This window comes from Neomonachus schauinslandi, chromosome 1, assembly GCF_002201575.2.
Source record: "Neomonachus schauinslandi chromosome 1, ASM220157v2, whole genome shotgun sequence".
NCBI classification, from domain to species: domain Eukaryota; kingdom Metazoa; phylum Chordata; class Mammalia; order Carnivora; family Phocidae; genus Neomonachus; species Neomonachus schauinslandi.
Window position 1 is genome coordinate 168115964 of NC_058403.1, and position 16572 is coordinate 168132535.

General features: G+C 45.8%; 1 protein-coding gene across 1 annotated transcript in view; it reads right to left on the minus strand.

Annotated features, from left to right (window-relative positions):
• Positions 1-16572, minus strand: part of EDEM1 (ER degradation enhancing alpha-mannosidase like protein 1) — a 29420-nt gene extending 12848 nt beyond the window's left edge. The window contains 7 exon segments of the mRNA XM_021695071.2: positions 1014-1188; positions 3024-3207; positions 4205-4376; positions 5635-5738; positions 8646-8718; positions 15897-16231; positions 16233-16572. Of these exon segments, the coding sequence (XP_021550746.2) occupies positions 1014-1188; positions 3024-3207; positions 4205-4376; positions 5635-5738; positions 8646-8718; positions 15897-16231; positions 16233-16421 (1232 nt within the window). The 5' untranslated portion in view covers positions 16422-16572.

The window sequence follows — 16572 nt, forward strand, 5'->3', positions numbered from 1 at the left end:
TCCTACAACAGCTACCATAGAAATGGGTCCAAGAAAATCCCAACATGCAGAAACTCAGTAGTTATCACCTGCATTGGACATTTAATATACAAAAGCATACAAAGAAAGACCTAAGGAAGTGAGGTGACATCGAGGTAGAAGCCACTGTAGCTCTGAATGGCACTTCTCCCCTGCCCTCCTGATTGTACAACTGGGTAGTAGCAAATAATGCTGTTTTAAACTACAGCGCGGGGAAATGTGGTAACTGTCCTTTCTCTCATGAGGTATAAAGACCAATCCGAACGATTCTTTGGAAAGTAAAAGAACCGAAATAACTCAGTAATGGTCCCGTATTACAACTCTATATGCGATGAAAGCCACAGTGAAACACAGGCACGTGTCACTCCTTGTGGCAACCAGTGTCCACCATGGCCCCCGAAGATCCCTGACTCTTGGCAGTCACAAAGGCTGTGATATGTACGGCCCCCTCCCACACCGGACCGCGGCTGATCTGTGGGACCTACAGAGCCGGGCAGAAATGTTGGTTCATCATTCCAAACTTGGGTCATGAAAGCACACTTTTGGCCTCTCTTTCTATCTCTCTCAGATCACTCACTCTGGGGGAAGCCGGCTGCCATGACCTGCCTACAAAGGGGTCCACGTGGCGAGGAACTGAAACCCGCCAACCACCACAGGAGTGAGCTTAGAAGGGGGTCCTCCAGCCCTGACCAAGCCTTGACACAGCTATAGTCCCTGCCAATAGCCTGGTGACAACCTTGCGAGACCCTGGGTCCACTCAGTGGCTCTTGGCTTACTGACCCTCAGAAACTGTGGAAGATAATGTTTGTTGTTTTAAGCCACTAAGTGCTAGGGTAATTTGCTATGCTGCAGTAGAAGGCTAAAACAGATCTTCACCCCCAAATGTCTGCCCAACAACTAGGAAGTGGGAAGATGAATGCAGAGACCACAAGACGCTGTGGATTCATGTTGAGAACACACCCTACTTGTTTTACAGGGCAAGAGAGGAGACACACCCTCTTCTTAAGTAGTTCTGAATACTCCGGTACGCAGCATTAAACATCTCGAGGTCTTCCTTTTCTCCAAAGAGAATATAAGATTTCAAGAGGTATTCATAGAAGGAGTCCAGGCCAGCGCCCAAGCCGCTCTGCTTTCCAACCCAGCGGCCTGTCTGAATGTTCACCACATTGCCTGCAAAAACAAAGTCTATCAGGCCCCAGGTATCTGGGGACGGCTCCTCCTCCAGGGTGCCCTCCAACTCTGGCCCCACCGATCTCCCACACCCTGGGCCTTGGCAGAAAAGGAATGAATGCTTGGCCCTCGTGTTTTTATCAGTCCCATCAGCAGCACAGAGAGGCAGGAAATCTTTCTCAATATACGGTGCTTAAACACTGGGACAAAACTGGGGAAAACACTTGAGGCAAGGGAAAAGTAAATTTGTCATTTTGCCTTTCCAGATTAACAGTGCATTTCAAATGCCAAAGGAGTGTTCAAACCTTTGATTCAGTAATGCCATTCCTGGAAATTTATCCTTGATGAAAAAAAACGTTTTTAAGAAAAAGTATTGTGTTGTTCATCAAGAATTATGAACTGTATGATTTATATTATCTGTAAAATGGGGGGAGAAAAGAAAAAACAGAAATAATGCAGGTGTCCAACACTGGAAGAGTTAATGGACTCTATGTAGATTTTAAAGACGGTAGCTATGAAAACAAGATAACAACCTGAAAAACCTGAACTGCCAAATGCAAGGCAGAGTAAAAACGCTTATTTATATTATAAGTTGAAGGTATATAAAAAAAATAAATAAAATAAGTTGAAGGTATATAAACATTGCACATGCCAGACTGAAAGGGCCTATGGGAAATTTAAAAGGTGACAATTTGTGGTGACCCTGGCAAACCATTTGGTGGTGGGGTGGCAATTTGGGCAACTTGTTTATTTCTACCAGTGTTGCAAAACACAACAAATATGTAAATAAATTTAATAATTTAAGGAATAATCAAAAATCACTTGTGCGGCGCCTGGCTGGCTCAGTCAGTGGAGCACGAAACTCCTGATCTTGGGGTTGCAAGTTTGAGCCCCATGCTGGGCACAGAGATTACTTATTAAAAAAAAAAAAAAAATCACCTTTAAAAAGCAGTGTTCTTGCAGTGATACTCCACAGCTCTAGGACAACTAATCAAGGTACTTCTCAATGACAAAAAAAATTTTTCTGGGGCACCTGGGTGGCTCAGTCGGTTAAGCATCTGCCTTTGGCTCAGGTCAGGATCCCAGGGTCCTGGGATCGAGCCCCACGTCTGGCTCCCTGCTCAGCAGGGAGTCTGCCCCTCCCCCCTTGCTCATGCTCTCCCGAAGGAATAAATTTAAAAAAATTTTTTTTAATTTTTCTCAGTGTAAGACAGTTTAAAATAGTATCTTGAATTAGCAAAAAACTAGTAATTATTAAAGATGAATGATGAGTACACAGAGATTCATTATTCATTATACTTTCTCCCTACTTCTATAGGTTTGAAATGTTCCATAATAATTTTTTTAATAACATCTTGACCAAACATTCTCAAGAGGAAAAAAAAAAAAATCCCTCCTAATATAGGTTTAACCTGGCCTTTCAACCTACTACCACATGCCTAGAGTTTTTTTAAAGGAAAAAGCCACTCCACCAGTAACTCCAAATGCCTTATATTGAAACAATATAATCTGCCTCAGAGGCGGTTCTTTTTATAGCATTTCCATTAACAATTATTTTCAAGTGGAATATGCCAAGGGATTCAAATCAGAAGGGAACCCTCAAACAGCAAAAGCATTATTCTTTCCCATCAGACATTACAGTCTCACTCTAGGCAGAAAGTCCCGCAGAGAAATTAGACATGGCAGACACGAAGGGCCATTCTCCCCGAGTTGTCCATTGTCAGGTTCAGGGGTACAGACAGAAGGAGTGGTGAGCAGGGAGAGCCCCAGAGAAAAGCAAAGGAAAGGGGGCCAGATGTACCCAGTACCAGTGGCCTGAGAAGGTGCGACCACACCTAATAATCCCGTATCATTGCTCCGCAGGTTCCAAAGGGCTTTCACAGCACGTCTGGCCACCCACTCAAATGTAGAATCCCCCAGGAGTCGGCTCAGAATCCCAAATTCCACCAGGAGGGAACCAGCGCCTGCTGTGCATGTCTCATTATTGCTGTCAGGAGGAACGCCTGTCTTTAGATTCACCTGGGGACAGGAAGAGACAAAGGATTTGTGGCAAGACTAGTGAGGAACCCTCGGGGCTAGAAGGCCAGGTCACAGCCACTAGACTCAACTACTGAACCAAACTTAACTGCAGTGTGACTCAGCTCACCGCCTTCCATGTCACACCTGAGATAGATATGGGAGTTAAGCTTAAGCGACATAAAGAAGACAATAAGAACACCACACCTTGTTTTAATAAGAGCAAGTCTTAGGGGGATGGTTACAATGCTGTGCTCTAATCCACCTCTTTCCAGCACTAGGCTTTGGCATTAGAAACAAAGGCCAGCTGTGGAATGCCTTATCAGTTTTAAGTGAGCTGCTAGGAACTCACCCCTGCTCAGCGAACATAAACAAATCACAGACAAGGGAGACACAGGAAGAATGTGACAGCCTGTTTCATCACTGAGGCTCTGTGGGCTGGCAATTCTCTGCTGGTTACCTAAAAGGCTGACTCAATTCCCAAGGGAGTTCTGAGCTCAGCAAATCGGGTGCCACAAAGACAGAATCGCATTCCAGATCTTGCAGTTAAATCAGCAGCTCACTGGCTGGGCTGGGCAGGCTTTTATTTGAAAGATCCACGTGAAGCACTCCCAAGAACAGTCGCCAGGATCCTACAGTACACACATGAGGGTCTTTGGGGGAATGTACTCGAGTCAGAAATAAAGACAAATTCCCCATGCTATTTGGTAGCAGGGGATACAAATCTCACATGCAGAAGAACTTCAGGATACTGAGCACAGGAACCTAGTAAGTTCCTTAAGGGGAAGAATCAAATGTGTCAACCGTATGCCTGGCACACAGTAGGTGCTTGGTAAATGCTGAATGAATTAAAAAAACATCCTGCATCACATTTTGGGACAAATTCTCTCAAGGACACAGCTTTCCTCTTTCACATCACCTCCCCACTTGCCCCAAATAAATGAATCAAAAAAGAGTTTTAATTCAGGAAGATGCTGACATGTCCAACTAGTCTACCTACCCGAGGATAGGGGATCCCTGTCTTGGTGTTTTCAAAGGCCGGCAGGAGCCGCACAGCCAGGTCGTGGGCCATGTGCAACAATTCGTTATCATAATCCTTAATTGTCATGTCACCAAAGGGCTGCTTGGAGTCAGTTATTATTCTGTGGGCAGAGAGGAGACTTCCTAGGACCCTAAAAGACAGGATGACAAGAAGAACACACAAAAACAATACAATCATGTTGCTTGTCAATGCATACAATCCGGTTCAGACTGAAAGAAGCAGCCTCAAATCCCTTGAACTCAGAGCTGCCTGGAATCAGAGCGACTGAGCTTAATGGCTTCTCGAAGTTCCTTCCAGCCCTGATAAATGACTGATACTTTATTAACCACATCACTGAAGAGTGGGGAAGAGAACCATTCACCTGAGGCCGCCAAGAATAATCTCACTTAAAGTAGTTAACTAATGGCCGGCAGTCTCAATCATCTCATCGGAAGGGAGGGTACTAGCCAGTCTCAGAATAAACATTACCTTTCAGTATTAATAAATGACTCTTGCTTTCTCTCACATGGGGAAAACACTTAACCATATCAGAAACAGGAAACGGCAAGACAACAAACACTAAGTAGCTTTCCTAGTCTGGGCTGCCAAACAGCTGAGAAATTCTCCACGTTCTGGTGAGGAGGCAAGGTGAGGATGAGGAGAAGGTGAGGAGGAGGAAAAGACCTGCTCAGAGGCAGAAGGCCACGAGCTCAGATCTACGAACCTACCGAGCCAGGAATCATGCACCACTCCAATGACCTCAAGCTGACTGCGATGTTTGTCGGCACAAATGTTTTCATAGCTTTAATTTTAAATAAATAAATGATACATCTGGAATGGTATGCAGTAACACAGTTTTCAAAAAGTTTAAATAGTAAAATAGTCACAACATATCAACTAGAGAGGCAAGATACAAAACTGTGTATGGAACATACACCCAATACCTTGGTGGGGGGAGGCGGGGAGGGGGGCATCAGGCACGGGTGGAGGGTGGGGAGAGAAGAGAGAGTCGCACATGAGGGGGAAATAGACCCAAATGGTAAGCAGTCAGTGGTAGGTAAGATGGGAAACTTTCATTTCCTTCAGAAATGTGTAGGGGTTTTCCTAGGACACAGTGAAGGAAGGAAATGAGACCAGACACCAAGTGACAGTGAAAATCTGCATTAAAAGGACACCCATCTCCAACCTTCATTAAAGCTCAAGTGAGTCTTTTCAGCAATGTAATTACTCTGAAATGTCAATTGTTCCACTGTTGATAAAGCCCAAAAGGGAGAGGAAAAATGGACACAGCGCCCATTAGGTCCCCCACAGACTCTCTATCTGGATCTTGCAGCTGGGAGAGCCTCACAGGAATTTTGCTGCTCACACACACAAAAGAAGGCTTCAATCCATTTCATGTACTATTTTACCTTATTGTGGCCTCAAAGACTTGGACGGTGGAATCTTTGTCAAATGAAACTGTGTCGATCACTAACTTGACTGCTTTCTGGAACTCAGATGAATTTCCCATTATCTTTAAAAAGAGGAACACAAACCATTACAACAGCTTGAAATGACACTGAGGGACCACTTAATCTAAATGTCTGTACGAGGTTTTGCCACCCATGGGAGGAGCGGAAACACAAAAGGTAGAAAAGCACAGTTATCTCTTAGAATATATTCCAGGACAGATGGCAAGCCCATCTCCCGCAACTCAAGAATCCTATCTCCAAATAGTCAAACTGTGAAATAATTCCTCATGAATCATTAGTACCCCTCACCTTCCCACTAGACTCTCCCTCAAACTTCAGTCTGATCTGATTTAGCATGCAAGGCACTAGAGTTCCTAAAATTCTTGAAATGAGTAAAAATAAATCCAAAAACCAAAGAAACAAAAATATAACTTCCCCTATGCTCCTCAAATAAATCGACAGCTTGGGTGCTTGGCTCCCAGGAGACCAAAACATCTGGAAAATGGACTTGCTGCTGGTTATCCAGATGTCTAAACACTTTGAGAAATAGTAGCATTTTCTTTTGGAGCACAGCATAAAACCAGTGGCATTCAAATCAAACAAGACATACAAATAATCAGCTCCGTGTCCTTTTTTAAAGAGTGATCTAAAATTATAATTCCTATTTTGGGTGCATGAATATGATCTCATACTAAGCTGCTCTCTCCTATAAGAAGTGCAAATTGGGAATAAAATTTTACAGATTAACCGAACCAAAATGCTTTCATTCTGTTCAAAAATTTAGGACAATCCTGGGACTTTAAGGACATCATAATGATACACACACAAAGGAAAAACAAATAATTTCATCCAGACACTATTTCTTTCAAGTGTGCCTTATTTCCTAGTATTTATTGGTCTAGCGCATCTTTTTATTCCCCTCTTCGTTGTTACTATTCCTAAGTACAGACGTTTCTTTCCTGGCCTTTAGTTCTTTGTTTTTAAAAGATTACGCAATAATGCTACAAGTTGCAGCCAATGGTCAGGGGACTGTTATCTTCTCAGTTTCCACAGCACATCTGTTAGAGCCTGTTTAAAATGTTAGCAAGAGAACAAGAAAACCTCAACTGAAATAACACCTGAAAAATAAGCCTGAAGTGCTAGCACACCGAAGACCGGATATTCTACAATGAAAACCACAGAAGTGGCTTTGTTTCCTTACAGATGCTCACCAGCAACAATATCTGTTAGCAGCTGCAGAGGCTGATATAATCTCAGATCAAGTGGAGGATGGTGAAGGAAGCTAGCAACTTTCAATTACATATTCTAATTTACCATTTTAGTCACACAGCTACAGCCAGAGTAAGCAGGCTGTAAATCATTCACTCAGGCTTAAGAAAACCTGGACTGAACAAAAGAGTTAAATTGGTTTCTTTACTGCAGGACTTCTCAGAGTCAGGGTACGTTGTAGCTCTCCAATAATGGGACGGGCATGCAGAATTTCTCAAGGTTCACTTGGGAACAGAATTCTTCTTTTGGGGAATATACCCTTGGAAACGGTGCTGGGAAATGCCGAATTTGGAGAAATTCATTTTTTGAACACATATTTGCACTCCTACTATGTGTGAGACACCATTAGGTGGAGAGTGCAATGAGTAATAGAAATGAGGTCTCTGTACTTACTGAGCATGGGGGAGGGATAAAAAGATACAATGAAGGCCAAAAAAGAGAGGTCAGGTGCGAGAGAGGTGCTCCTTCATAATGTATATGAGTCTGGGGAGACTCTTTAATCAACACCTATAAGGCTGAGTCAGCCTCCGGTATCTTCAACAAGCTAACTCTAATTAGGCTGAGCAGACTTGTCCAGGTACATTGTGATCGCCCATGATGGATGACTGAAGTGGAGCAGCAAGAACCCCAGAAGGAGAAATTGGGCCACTAAAATGCTGTGCAGCCACAGGCTGGCAGAATGAAAGCCCGGGGCCCCCGCAGACCCTGGGCCCAGGAGGGCACAGAGAGATGAGAGAGAGGGCACACAGAGTCCTAGTGAGTCTTCGACCAGTGGGCTCCTGGGCAGCTGCAATACTAACTTAGCTAGCATTACCCACTTCCAACCCCTGACAGTTTTAAACTCTTCTCAGCGAAGTTAAAACAGACCAGAGGACATTATTAAATGCAGGATCTGGGCTCGACTACAGGAAGAATTCTCTAATGGTAAAGGCATGCTGGATAATGAAGCGGAGCAAAGAGGTTGTGCAATCACCTTCACGAGGGAGGATCTAACGTGCTACGCTGAAATACAGTGCCTTGGAAGCCAAGTGCCGAGAGGCAGACTGCGCGCATGGCGCGCACGGCGTGATGGTAAGTACCACACCACAGTGGCGTCCTGCTTGCAGTGTGCTTCTTCATACCCGTTCAGAGGTCTCCAGCTCCCAGACTCCACGAGGGAAACCACGGGGCGCTGGGGGAAAAAGGCAGCACCCAAGCTGGCAGCCCCAGTGGGGACAAAACATGGAGTGGCACGCAGAAAGGAGTGAAGAGAAGCTCTTCTCTTCTAGAAAAGAGCTTGCGCGATGGCCCGGGACCAGGGCTCAGGACACACTTTGGGGAGCACGTAGCCAGATGCTATTTCAGGAGCTTGTCTTTTACTTCTCAGATCTTAACTACAGTAACTGTCAACTTGAATGGAATGCTCCACTGATTCCTTTACCGAATAAAATAGTGGGAAACTGAGAGAAAAATAGGTTTCCCCCAAAACAATCATACTTTCTTCTCCATTTTATTTAGGGGAATCACATTTCCACTCCTTTAACCTTGAATGCTTTTCTCGCCCTCAGCATTAAGGTCATTGAAATAAACAATGGCTATCAAAGCTATGAATACATTTTGAGTATCAGTTTTCCTGGAACTCCCAACCCTGGTGGAAACTAGGGATAATCAACCCCAAAATATCTTAATTAATGAAAAAAATAATAAGGCTAAACACTTACTGCAAGTGTATCCAACGCATCAACAAGAGTCAATGAGTAATTCCCGAGCACATCATTGATGTTCAGATTTGAACTGAAAAAGAAACAAAATTAAAATTAAAGAAAGGTACTTTATTTTAAAAGAGAAAAGGACAATAAAACTAAACACCCATCAGAAACTAAAACTGTTGGCAACTCTTATTGATTCAGGGATGATTATAGGTGGGTCAGTATGGCAGTGGTCTTTCTATCTCCTAAGTGACCATTTCTAAAGTGTCTGCAAGTGGACTCAAGTCACCCAACATCAGAGACACACTGATGACGCTATTGTGGGAAGAACATGCAACAGGAAGTCTGGAGATGGTGAACCAGAGTTGTGCGCCCTCCCTGAGGTACAGTTTTATCACCACAAATCACCTCTCTGGTCAGCTTCAAAGAGCTCTGATTTCAAAATCATTAGGAATGGAAAAAAGAAAGACCCTGTCATGTGACCTGCCCATGACCCTTTATTTTATTTTTTTTTAAGATTTTATTTATTTGTTTGAGAGAGAGAGATAAAGAGTGCATGCACAAGCAGGGGGGAGGGCCAGAGGGAGCTGGAGAAGCAGACTCCCCACTAAGCAGGACTCCATCCCAGGACCCTGAGACCATGACCTGAGCCCACGGCAGATGCTTAACTGACTGCACCACCCAGGCGCGCCGCCCCACCCCCATCACCATGACCCTTTAATACAGAAATCAGCCGCTCCAGCAGGTTACACACAACAAAAAGCAAATACCTTCTGTGACGGCCTGATTACCACTCACTTGTGCTTTGGTTGGGGGAATAAATTAACCTCTTGATCTCATTTTCTCATTCACATCTCAATCAAAGAATGCCCATCCCCTCCACCAACTCTGAGGAGCTGAGCCAGGGCAGGACTGCTCTGCACTGGAGCTGCACCCTCGTTTCTGCCCACTGTCCCCACAGTCAACACGGATTTCCCTTCCTGAAGCAACCTTAAGACACCGACTTCAGGCCTGCAATGAGGAGAAAGCTCCCCAGTCACTGGGACAGCTCCTTACAACACTAAAACCGATGCCGAGGACAAGGAATAGGTCCGGGAAGGGCAGGGATGAAGCAATTGTGCAGCTTGCCAAACTGCGGGGACTTCAGTTATTCCCCGGTCTCATTCCCACAAGCCCAGAAAGGAAAGGGCAAAAGCCTGAAAAGACGGAAGTAAGGAGAGAAATAGGACACCTGTTTACTTTTATTAAAGACCAAAGTGAGAAGCCCCAACTTTATCTTCGACAGCAGATTCGCTGAAATGATGGCACCTTTCAGCACATCCGCAGACCACTGTAGCCAGTCCTTGAGTCACCCGAATGGGGCCTCGTCTTGCTTCCCCTGTTCTGGATGGCCCGCTCTGCTCTCTGAAAGCGTACCCTCCAATGTGCCTCGGTCGGGTGAATAGCCTTACATTACGCAGGCACACACAGCTTCAACACCTCACAGCTGATCCTGCGCGAGCCTTCCTATTGCTTTGTTGTGTGCTGTGTTACCCCCACTAAATCTAGGACAAAGAATTTAGAGCTAACTTTGAGATACATTGCCTCAAACAAGCTATATAGAAGGGGTTATCTAGGAACCAGGGTTATCTCGCCCCTCACAAGCCATGAGGCCAGCACACTGCATGGCTGAAAACTTTGCACCTGCTTCTTCTATTTGTAGATTCTTTCTAAATAAAGTTATATAATTGCAGAAGGTCCTCTAAAGATGAGAGTCATGGGTTAAAATAAGCACTTCAAGGGCAGTGCCAGCCAGAAAGAATACAGGAAATGCCGGAAGTTGGAGGAGAAGGTCAGAGTAGACAGGGAGATCCTCGTACTCAGTTCTGCCAACTCCAGAATATTCTGTCGGGTTTAAATATTTAACTGCATTGCTCTGTGGCTCAGAAACAAAGAGTGGGTTCCCACATCCCACCTCATTAGAAAATGGCTCCCTTGCCACTTAGCATCCAAGCTGGATGATGGATAAAACACCCCAACTGCCCTCTCCTGAACTGTACCCTCACCCTCTCCACCTGCACAGGCCTGTGGAAGGTAGTACGAATTCTGACCACTACACTCCTTCACCTGTTTTATAGTACTTTCCTGTTAGGCTATAACTAAAAAGGACCCAATTTTACACTACCTCTCAATACAGTGCCCAAGCAGTCACTCAGAATGAACAGTTGTAAGAAATGCCACAGTAAGGGCACCTGCGTGGCTCAGTCAGTTAAGCAGCTGCCTTCAGCTCAGGTTATTATCCCAGGGTCCTGGGATCGAGTCCCACATCGGGCTCCCTGCTCAGCGGGAAGCCTGCTTCTCCCTCTGCCTGCTGCTCCCCCTGCTTGTGTTCCCACTCTCGCTGTGTCTCTGTCAAATAAATAAATAAAATCTTAAAAAAAAAAAAAAAAGAAAAGAAAAAAGAAATGCCACAGTAAAAAAATAAAAATTTGGAATAACTGGGTGGGTTCCTTCTCTCTACTCAGACAAATCCCCTGAAAAATCTAAAGTGTGCATTAAAACACTTTTAATTATTTTCTACCAAGTAACTGCTATACACTCTTTCAAAATGTGCCATAATAGAAAGAAAAGAAAGAGGGGTGTGAAGGGAAATGTAGATTCCATAAAACCCTCTTGGCCTAACAGCACCATATTACTGTGATTCCATTTATGCCAGCCCACGATGTAGGTATAAGACTGTGGCCTTGTTCTTTGCAGATTGATCAATGGCCAGCCTGACTTACCTGCTAAGTGCCTCAAGCCAAAAGAACTCAATCTCCCAGTACAGGGCTAGGCCCACAAGTACACATCTTTCCACATCACCAGCTGGCTGAACCACGATGACCCAGAATTAAACTCTCCACTTAATTTACCACGTGTGCCTGTCCATGACATTCGCCCCAGTGTGAATTTATAAGGTTCTTATCACCCCAAAACACAGTTGAAAAAACTACAACCTTTGGCAGGCAATTTTTGACTACGTAACTAACAAAATCAAACATATGGTTTAAAAAAAAAAAATCTCCCACATATACTTAACCTGTACCAGCTGTTCAGAAATCTACCCGGTGCTGGGTAGGCACAGAGGTAATACAAGAAACAGTCTCTGTGTGAAGGGACGGATAATCCGGGGAGACACGACAAAGGGAAAGGAAGGTGAACACACAACAGTACTCAATTCTGAAGTGATGTGGAACAGCAGACCAAAGAAAGGAACTGAAAGGAGAACCAAGTAAAGCAAGGAAAATCGTCTTCAAATAGAAAAAGACTTAGGGGGGGCGCCTGGGTGGCTCAGTGGTTAAGCGTCTGCCTTCAGCTCAGGTCAGGATCCCAGGGTCCTGGGATCGAGCCCCGCATCAGGCTCCCTGCTCAGCGGGAAGCCTGCTTCTCCCTCTCCCACTCCCCCTGCTTGTGTTCCCTCTCTCACTGTCTCTCTCTCTGTCAAATAAATAAAATCTTTAAAAAAAAAGAAAAAGAAACAGACTTAGGTCTGACTCTGAAGTGGGACAGGAGGTTAGAAAGAAAGAAGAATGCACAGGAGGCCATCTTAGGCTAGGGGTGCCTAGGACTGGGTCGGTTTGGTGGCCAATATCGGTTGGGGTTGTTCATAGATTTGCTTTTTTACTTGAACAGCAAAATGGCTGGGGAGGAAGCAAAGAAGGATCATGTGCCCAAGGCCTGAACTACTGTTATCATTCACAAGATTACAAAAAATATAATATCCAAATTTATTTGAAGAAACTTTTGAATTCGGGGTGCCTGGGTGGCTCAGTTGGTTAAGCGACTGCCTTCGGCTCAGATCATGATCCCGGAGTCCCAGGATCGAGTCCCACGTCAGGCTCCCTGCTCAGCAGGGAGTCTGCTTCTCCCTCTGACCCTACCCCCTCCTGGGCGCTCTGTCTCAAATAAATAAATAAAATCTTTAAAAAAAAAAAAAAAAAAGGGAAAGAAAAGAAACTTTTGAATTCAGATCCTCCAATCCAAATTGAGGATATTATTATTATTATTAATATTAACCTGTAGCTAGGCCAAAAGATTTGCTACTATCAAGTATTCAGGTTTCATTTACTTCATGTTAACTCCTCACCCTACCTACAGTCAAACAAGACAGGCAAGACAAGCCTCAAGTAAATGTGACTAAAAAGAAAAGATACACAGGTTGAGTGCCCATATTTTGTTTCTGTACTTCCTACATAATATTCTAATGGTTTTGTCCTCTATATTTTAAATGCATCATTAGAATACACTTGACAACTATCATTAGAATACATTTGATTTTTTAAAATCTGAAAAATTTGGGGGGTCCTGGGTGGCTCCGTCAGTTAAGCATCTGCCTTCAGCTCAGGTCAGGATCTCAGGGTCGTGGGATGGACCCCACGTCAGGCTGCTCAGCTCCCTCTCCCTCTGTGTTCTCTCACTCTCACTCTTGCTCTCTCTCAAGTAAATAAATAAAATCTTTACCCCCAAAAAAAGATATTAAAAAAATAAAATCTGAGAAGTTTTTATTGCAGGTTATCTATTTTGGGGATGTAAACATATCCTATTGTTTCACAGCCAGAATGACAAAGCTCTGGTTCTAAACTATTCCTTGAAAATACTAGTCTGAAAGGAGTTAAGTTAAAGAAAGGAGAGTAAAAAAAAATTAACCTTTCCACTCTTTGGAAGCAGCCAGTGTGAGGATCTACTCAAGGCCATCATAACCCCAGAGTTCTTTCACCTCCTCAAAGACACCAAAGGTTTATCAACCGAAAGGTTTATTAACCTCTGGGCACAACCCTTCCCAAATGCCATCCCCCCAATATTTCAAACTCCATCTTTCCAACAGCAATACACCTGTCTCAAAGCAACCTGACCTCAGTTTACCCACACCGCCACTGTACAATCAAACCAAGACACTCATCAGCAGACCTCGTCCTGAAACAAAAGCCTACGGCACCAGGAACTACCACAGGGACCAGCAAGTTAACCAAGTGCCACGTCACCTTGCTGGAGAGGGGCTCCAACTCACCAAAGGGTTCCTAAGGTTCATTAAGAAAAGCATCAAAATGTCATCAACTCACTCTCCTGATTATCATATTCCCAACTGAAAGCGTTATCACAAGTCCTCATGAAACAGCTTTCCTTAGGTCCACACCATAAAAGGAAATCTGAGGAAAAAGTCTGTGACAGAGAATAGGGCACTTAACTCAAAGTATTCTCTCCCTCTTTATAATACCATGAGCATTAGTGAGAAAATACAAGTAAGATCCAAAATATGTACACACACTTTGGTTTCAACAATGTAAAATATGTGTAGGCATATGGGCGGGAGCTGGCAGGAAAAATAAATTAAGAATAACTGTCTGGGGGCGCCTGGGTGGCTCAGTCGTTAAGCGTCTGCCTTCGGCTGGGGTCATGATCCCAGGGTCCTGGGATCAAGCCCCGCATTGGGCTCACTGCTCGGCGGGAAGCCTGCTTCTCCCTCTCCCACTCCCCCTGCTTCTCCCTCTCCCACTTCCCTCCCTCGCTCTCTCTCTGTCAAATAAATAAATAAAATCTTCAAAAAAAAAAAAAAAACTGGTGGGGTTTAGGTTTTTTTATTTTTTTTCAAATTTTAATCTTTTTTCCTCCAATAACAAACAACAAAAAATGAGATCCAAAGAAAATACATAGGTATAAAGTCTATACAGTTAAGGACTAACAATTAACTCATTAATTTCCTAATATCTGGAAAGGCCACAGTAATTTGTAATCAAAACTTAATAGAAATTTTTCTCAAAAAAAAAAAAGTGAGATAGAAAATATTTATATGCATAAAGCCTGACATAATGAAGCAAGAAAAATAACTCATCAGTTTCCTATAATTTTTTTTAAAGATTTATTTATTTATTTGAGAGAGCGAGAATGAGAGAGAGAGAGAGAGTACATGAGAGGGGGGAGGGTTAGAGGGAGAAGCAGGCTCCTCGCCGAGCAGGGAGCCCGATGCAGGACTCGATCCCGCGACTCCAGGATCATGACCTGAGCCGAAGGCAGTCGCTTAACCAACTGAGCCACCCAGGCGCCCCCAGTTTCCTATAATTTTAAAAAGGCCCAGTCCTTTGAAACTAGCTTGGACTGTGCCCCTTGCTTCACTAAAACTCATGCTCCTCAAATTGTCATTTAAGAAAAGACTTTGTAGATAACCAAACCACTTCAAGCCCCTTTGATATAGGGGCTTCCTTTTCATAAGTTAAGGACTGGACTCTTCCTTTTACCAGATGAAGGACGATACATCCCCCTAAAGTCCAAAAGCACCCATAGAATGTGGGGCCAAGGCAATGGGCAGCCCATCTCCTCCACTCCCACCACCCAGAGGAAGGTAGTCACCTACCCGGTCCAACAGGGTCCGTGGCAAAACACACCCATTCCCTCCAGCTATAAGGTCTTTAGCTGGGTGTGCTGTCCTCTTGGACTCTGATGTCAACAGCAGTGACCCTGGAAGCTTGGCCTCCACAGACAAGGCTGGTGGAAGGGGAGGACGGGCTGACCTTACTGGACAGTCCTGCCACCAGAGTGGAGGAATTTATGGGACAGATAAAGGTGACAGTCAATTCAGCAGCCAAGGAATCAAACCCTGAGTATCAAGACCCCAAATCAGAGCCAGATATAGTCTGTGTGTGTGTCTCTCTCTCTCCTGTAAGTTTCCTCAGCCTAAAAAGCAGCCCCTGTAAATGAAGGAGAAATGTAGCCCCGCTCTGCCTCATGATGACGGGCTGGCTTTGGAGAAGTCCTTACCCGGAATCAACTCCTGAATTTTTATATGGGGCTGTGGGGCGCGGGGATGAGGGCTTCTTTTGAAGCTGCGTTTACAAGGGATTTCATTTTGATTATATATATATATATACATCTATATATATATATATATATTCATCTGGAGAAGGGGTTGTTGGAGATGAGTCTAAGGCCCCGGAAGCTACCCTTTGGTACTGCTACCATCCCTTCCTGTCTCTGAGCCTCAGTTTCCCCATCTGTAAAAGAGACTGCGCTGGACAGCTGTCGTGTAACTCAGAGATATCGGAAGAATCAAGAAAGAGAACAGCCACAGGCCCATCTACACACTCCGCAAGCCCAGGGGGACCCCCAGGGGGTAGGGCCAAGGCACTGCGCGGGAGGATGTGGTCCCAGGCCCCTAAACGCCGTGGCATCCCTTGGGGGACCCGGAGGTCAGAAGGCTGCATCCTGACCGGGAGGACGGAAGGAAGCGCGTGGGGCGCGCCGGCTACTCACGGGTCCCCGCGGTCAGGCCCTCGGCCGCGGCAGTGGATGGGGTTGAGCTCGTCCTGGGGAAAGGCGTGCGCCATGTAGTTGTCGTAGCCGAAGACGAACATGCCCCGCGCTAGGTCGCGCATCTGGGCGCGCAGCTGCGGCGGGAAGGCGCCGCTGTAGCGCTTCTCGTACTCGTCCGGGCCGCGGCCCCGGCCGCCCAGCACGTAGCCCCAGTGGGCCGGGCCGCACACGCCCGGCTCCGGCCGCCGCGGAGCTCGCCGCCGTCCAGCTGCTGCCGCCGCCCCGGGGCCCGGAGGCTGCAGCCACGACGGCCCCGACGGCCCCCCCGGGCGTCCCGGGCCGGCCCGCGGGCCCCGACGCAGGAGATTCGGGGCCGTCGGGGGCCCTCAGGCGCTGGAAGCCGAAGCTGAGCGGAAAACGCTGGTAGAAGCCCATGCTGGGCCCCAGCCCGAAGACGAGCCACAGCACTCCATGGAGGCCAAGCCGGAGGAGCACCAGCCCCAGGACGAGCGCTCGCCATTGCATGGTCGCGCGGGCGCCGCGGGCATTATTTTAAAGCGCGGGGGACCTCCCCCGCGGACCACCGCACCCCACACCCGCCCCGTAGCCCCGCTCACTTCCCCTTTAAGGAACTCCCCCGTGACGCACCAGGAACCGGCCCATTGTCCCCCACCCG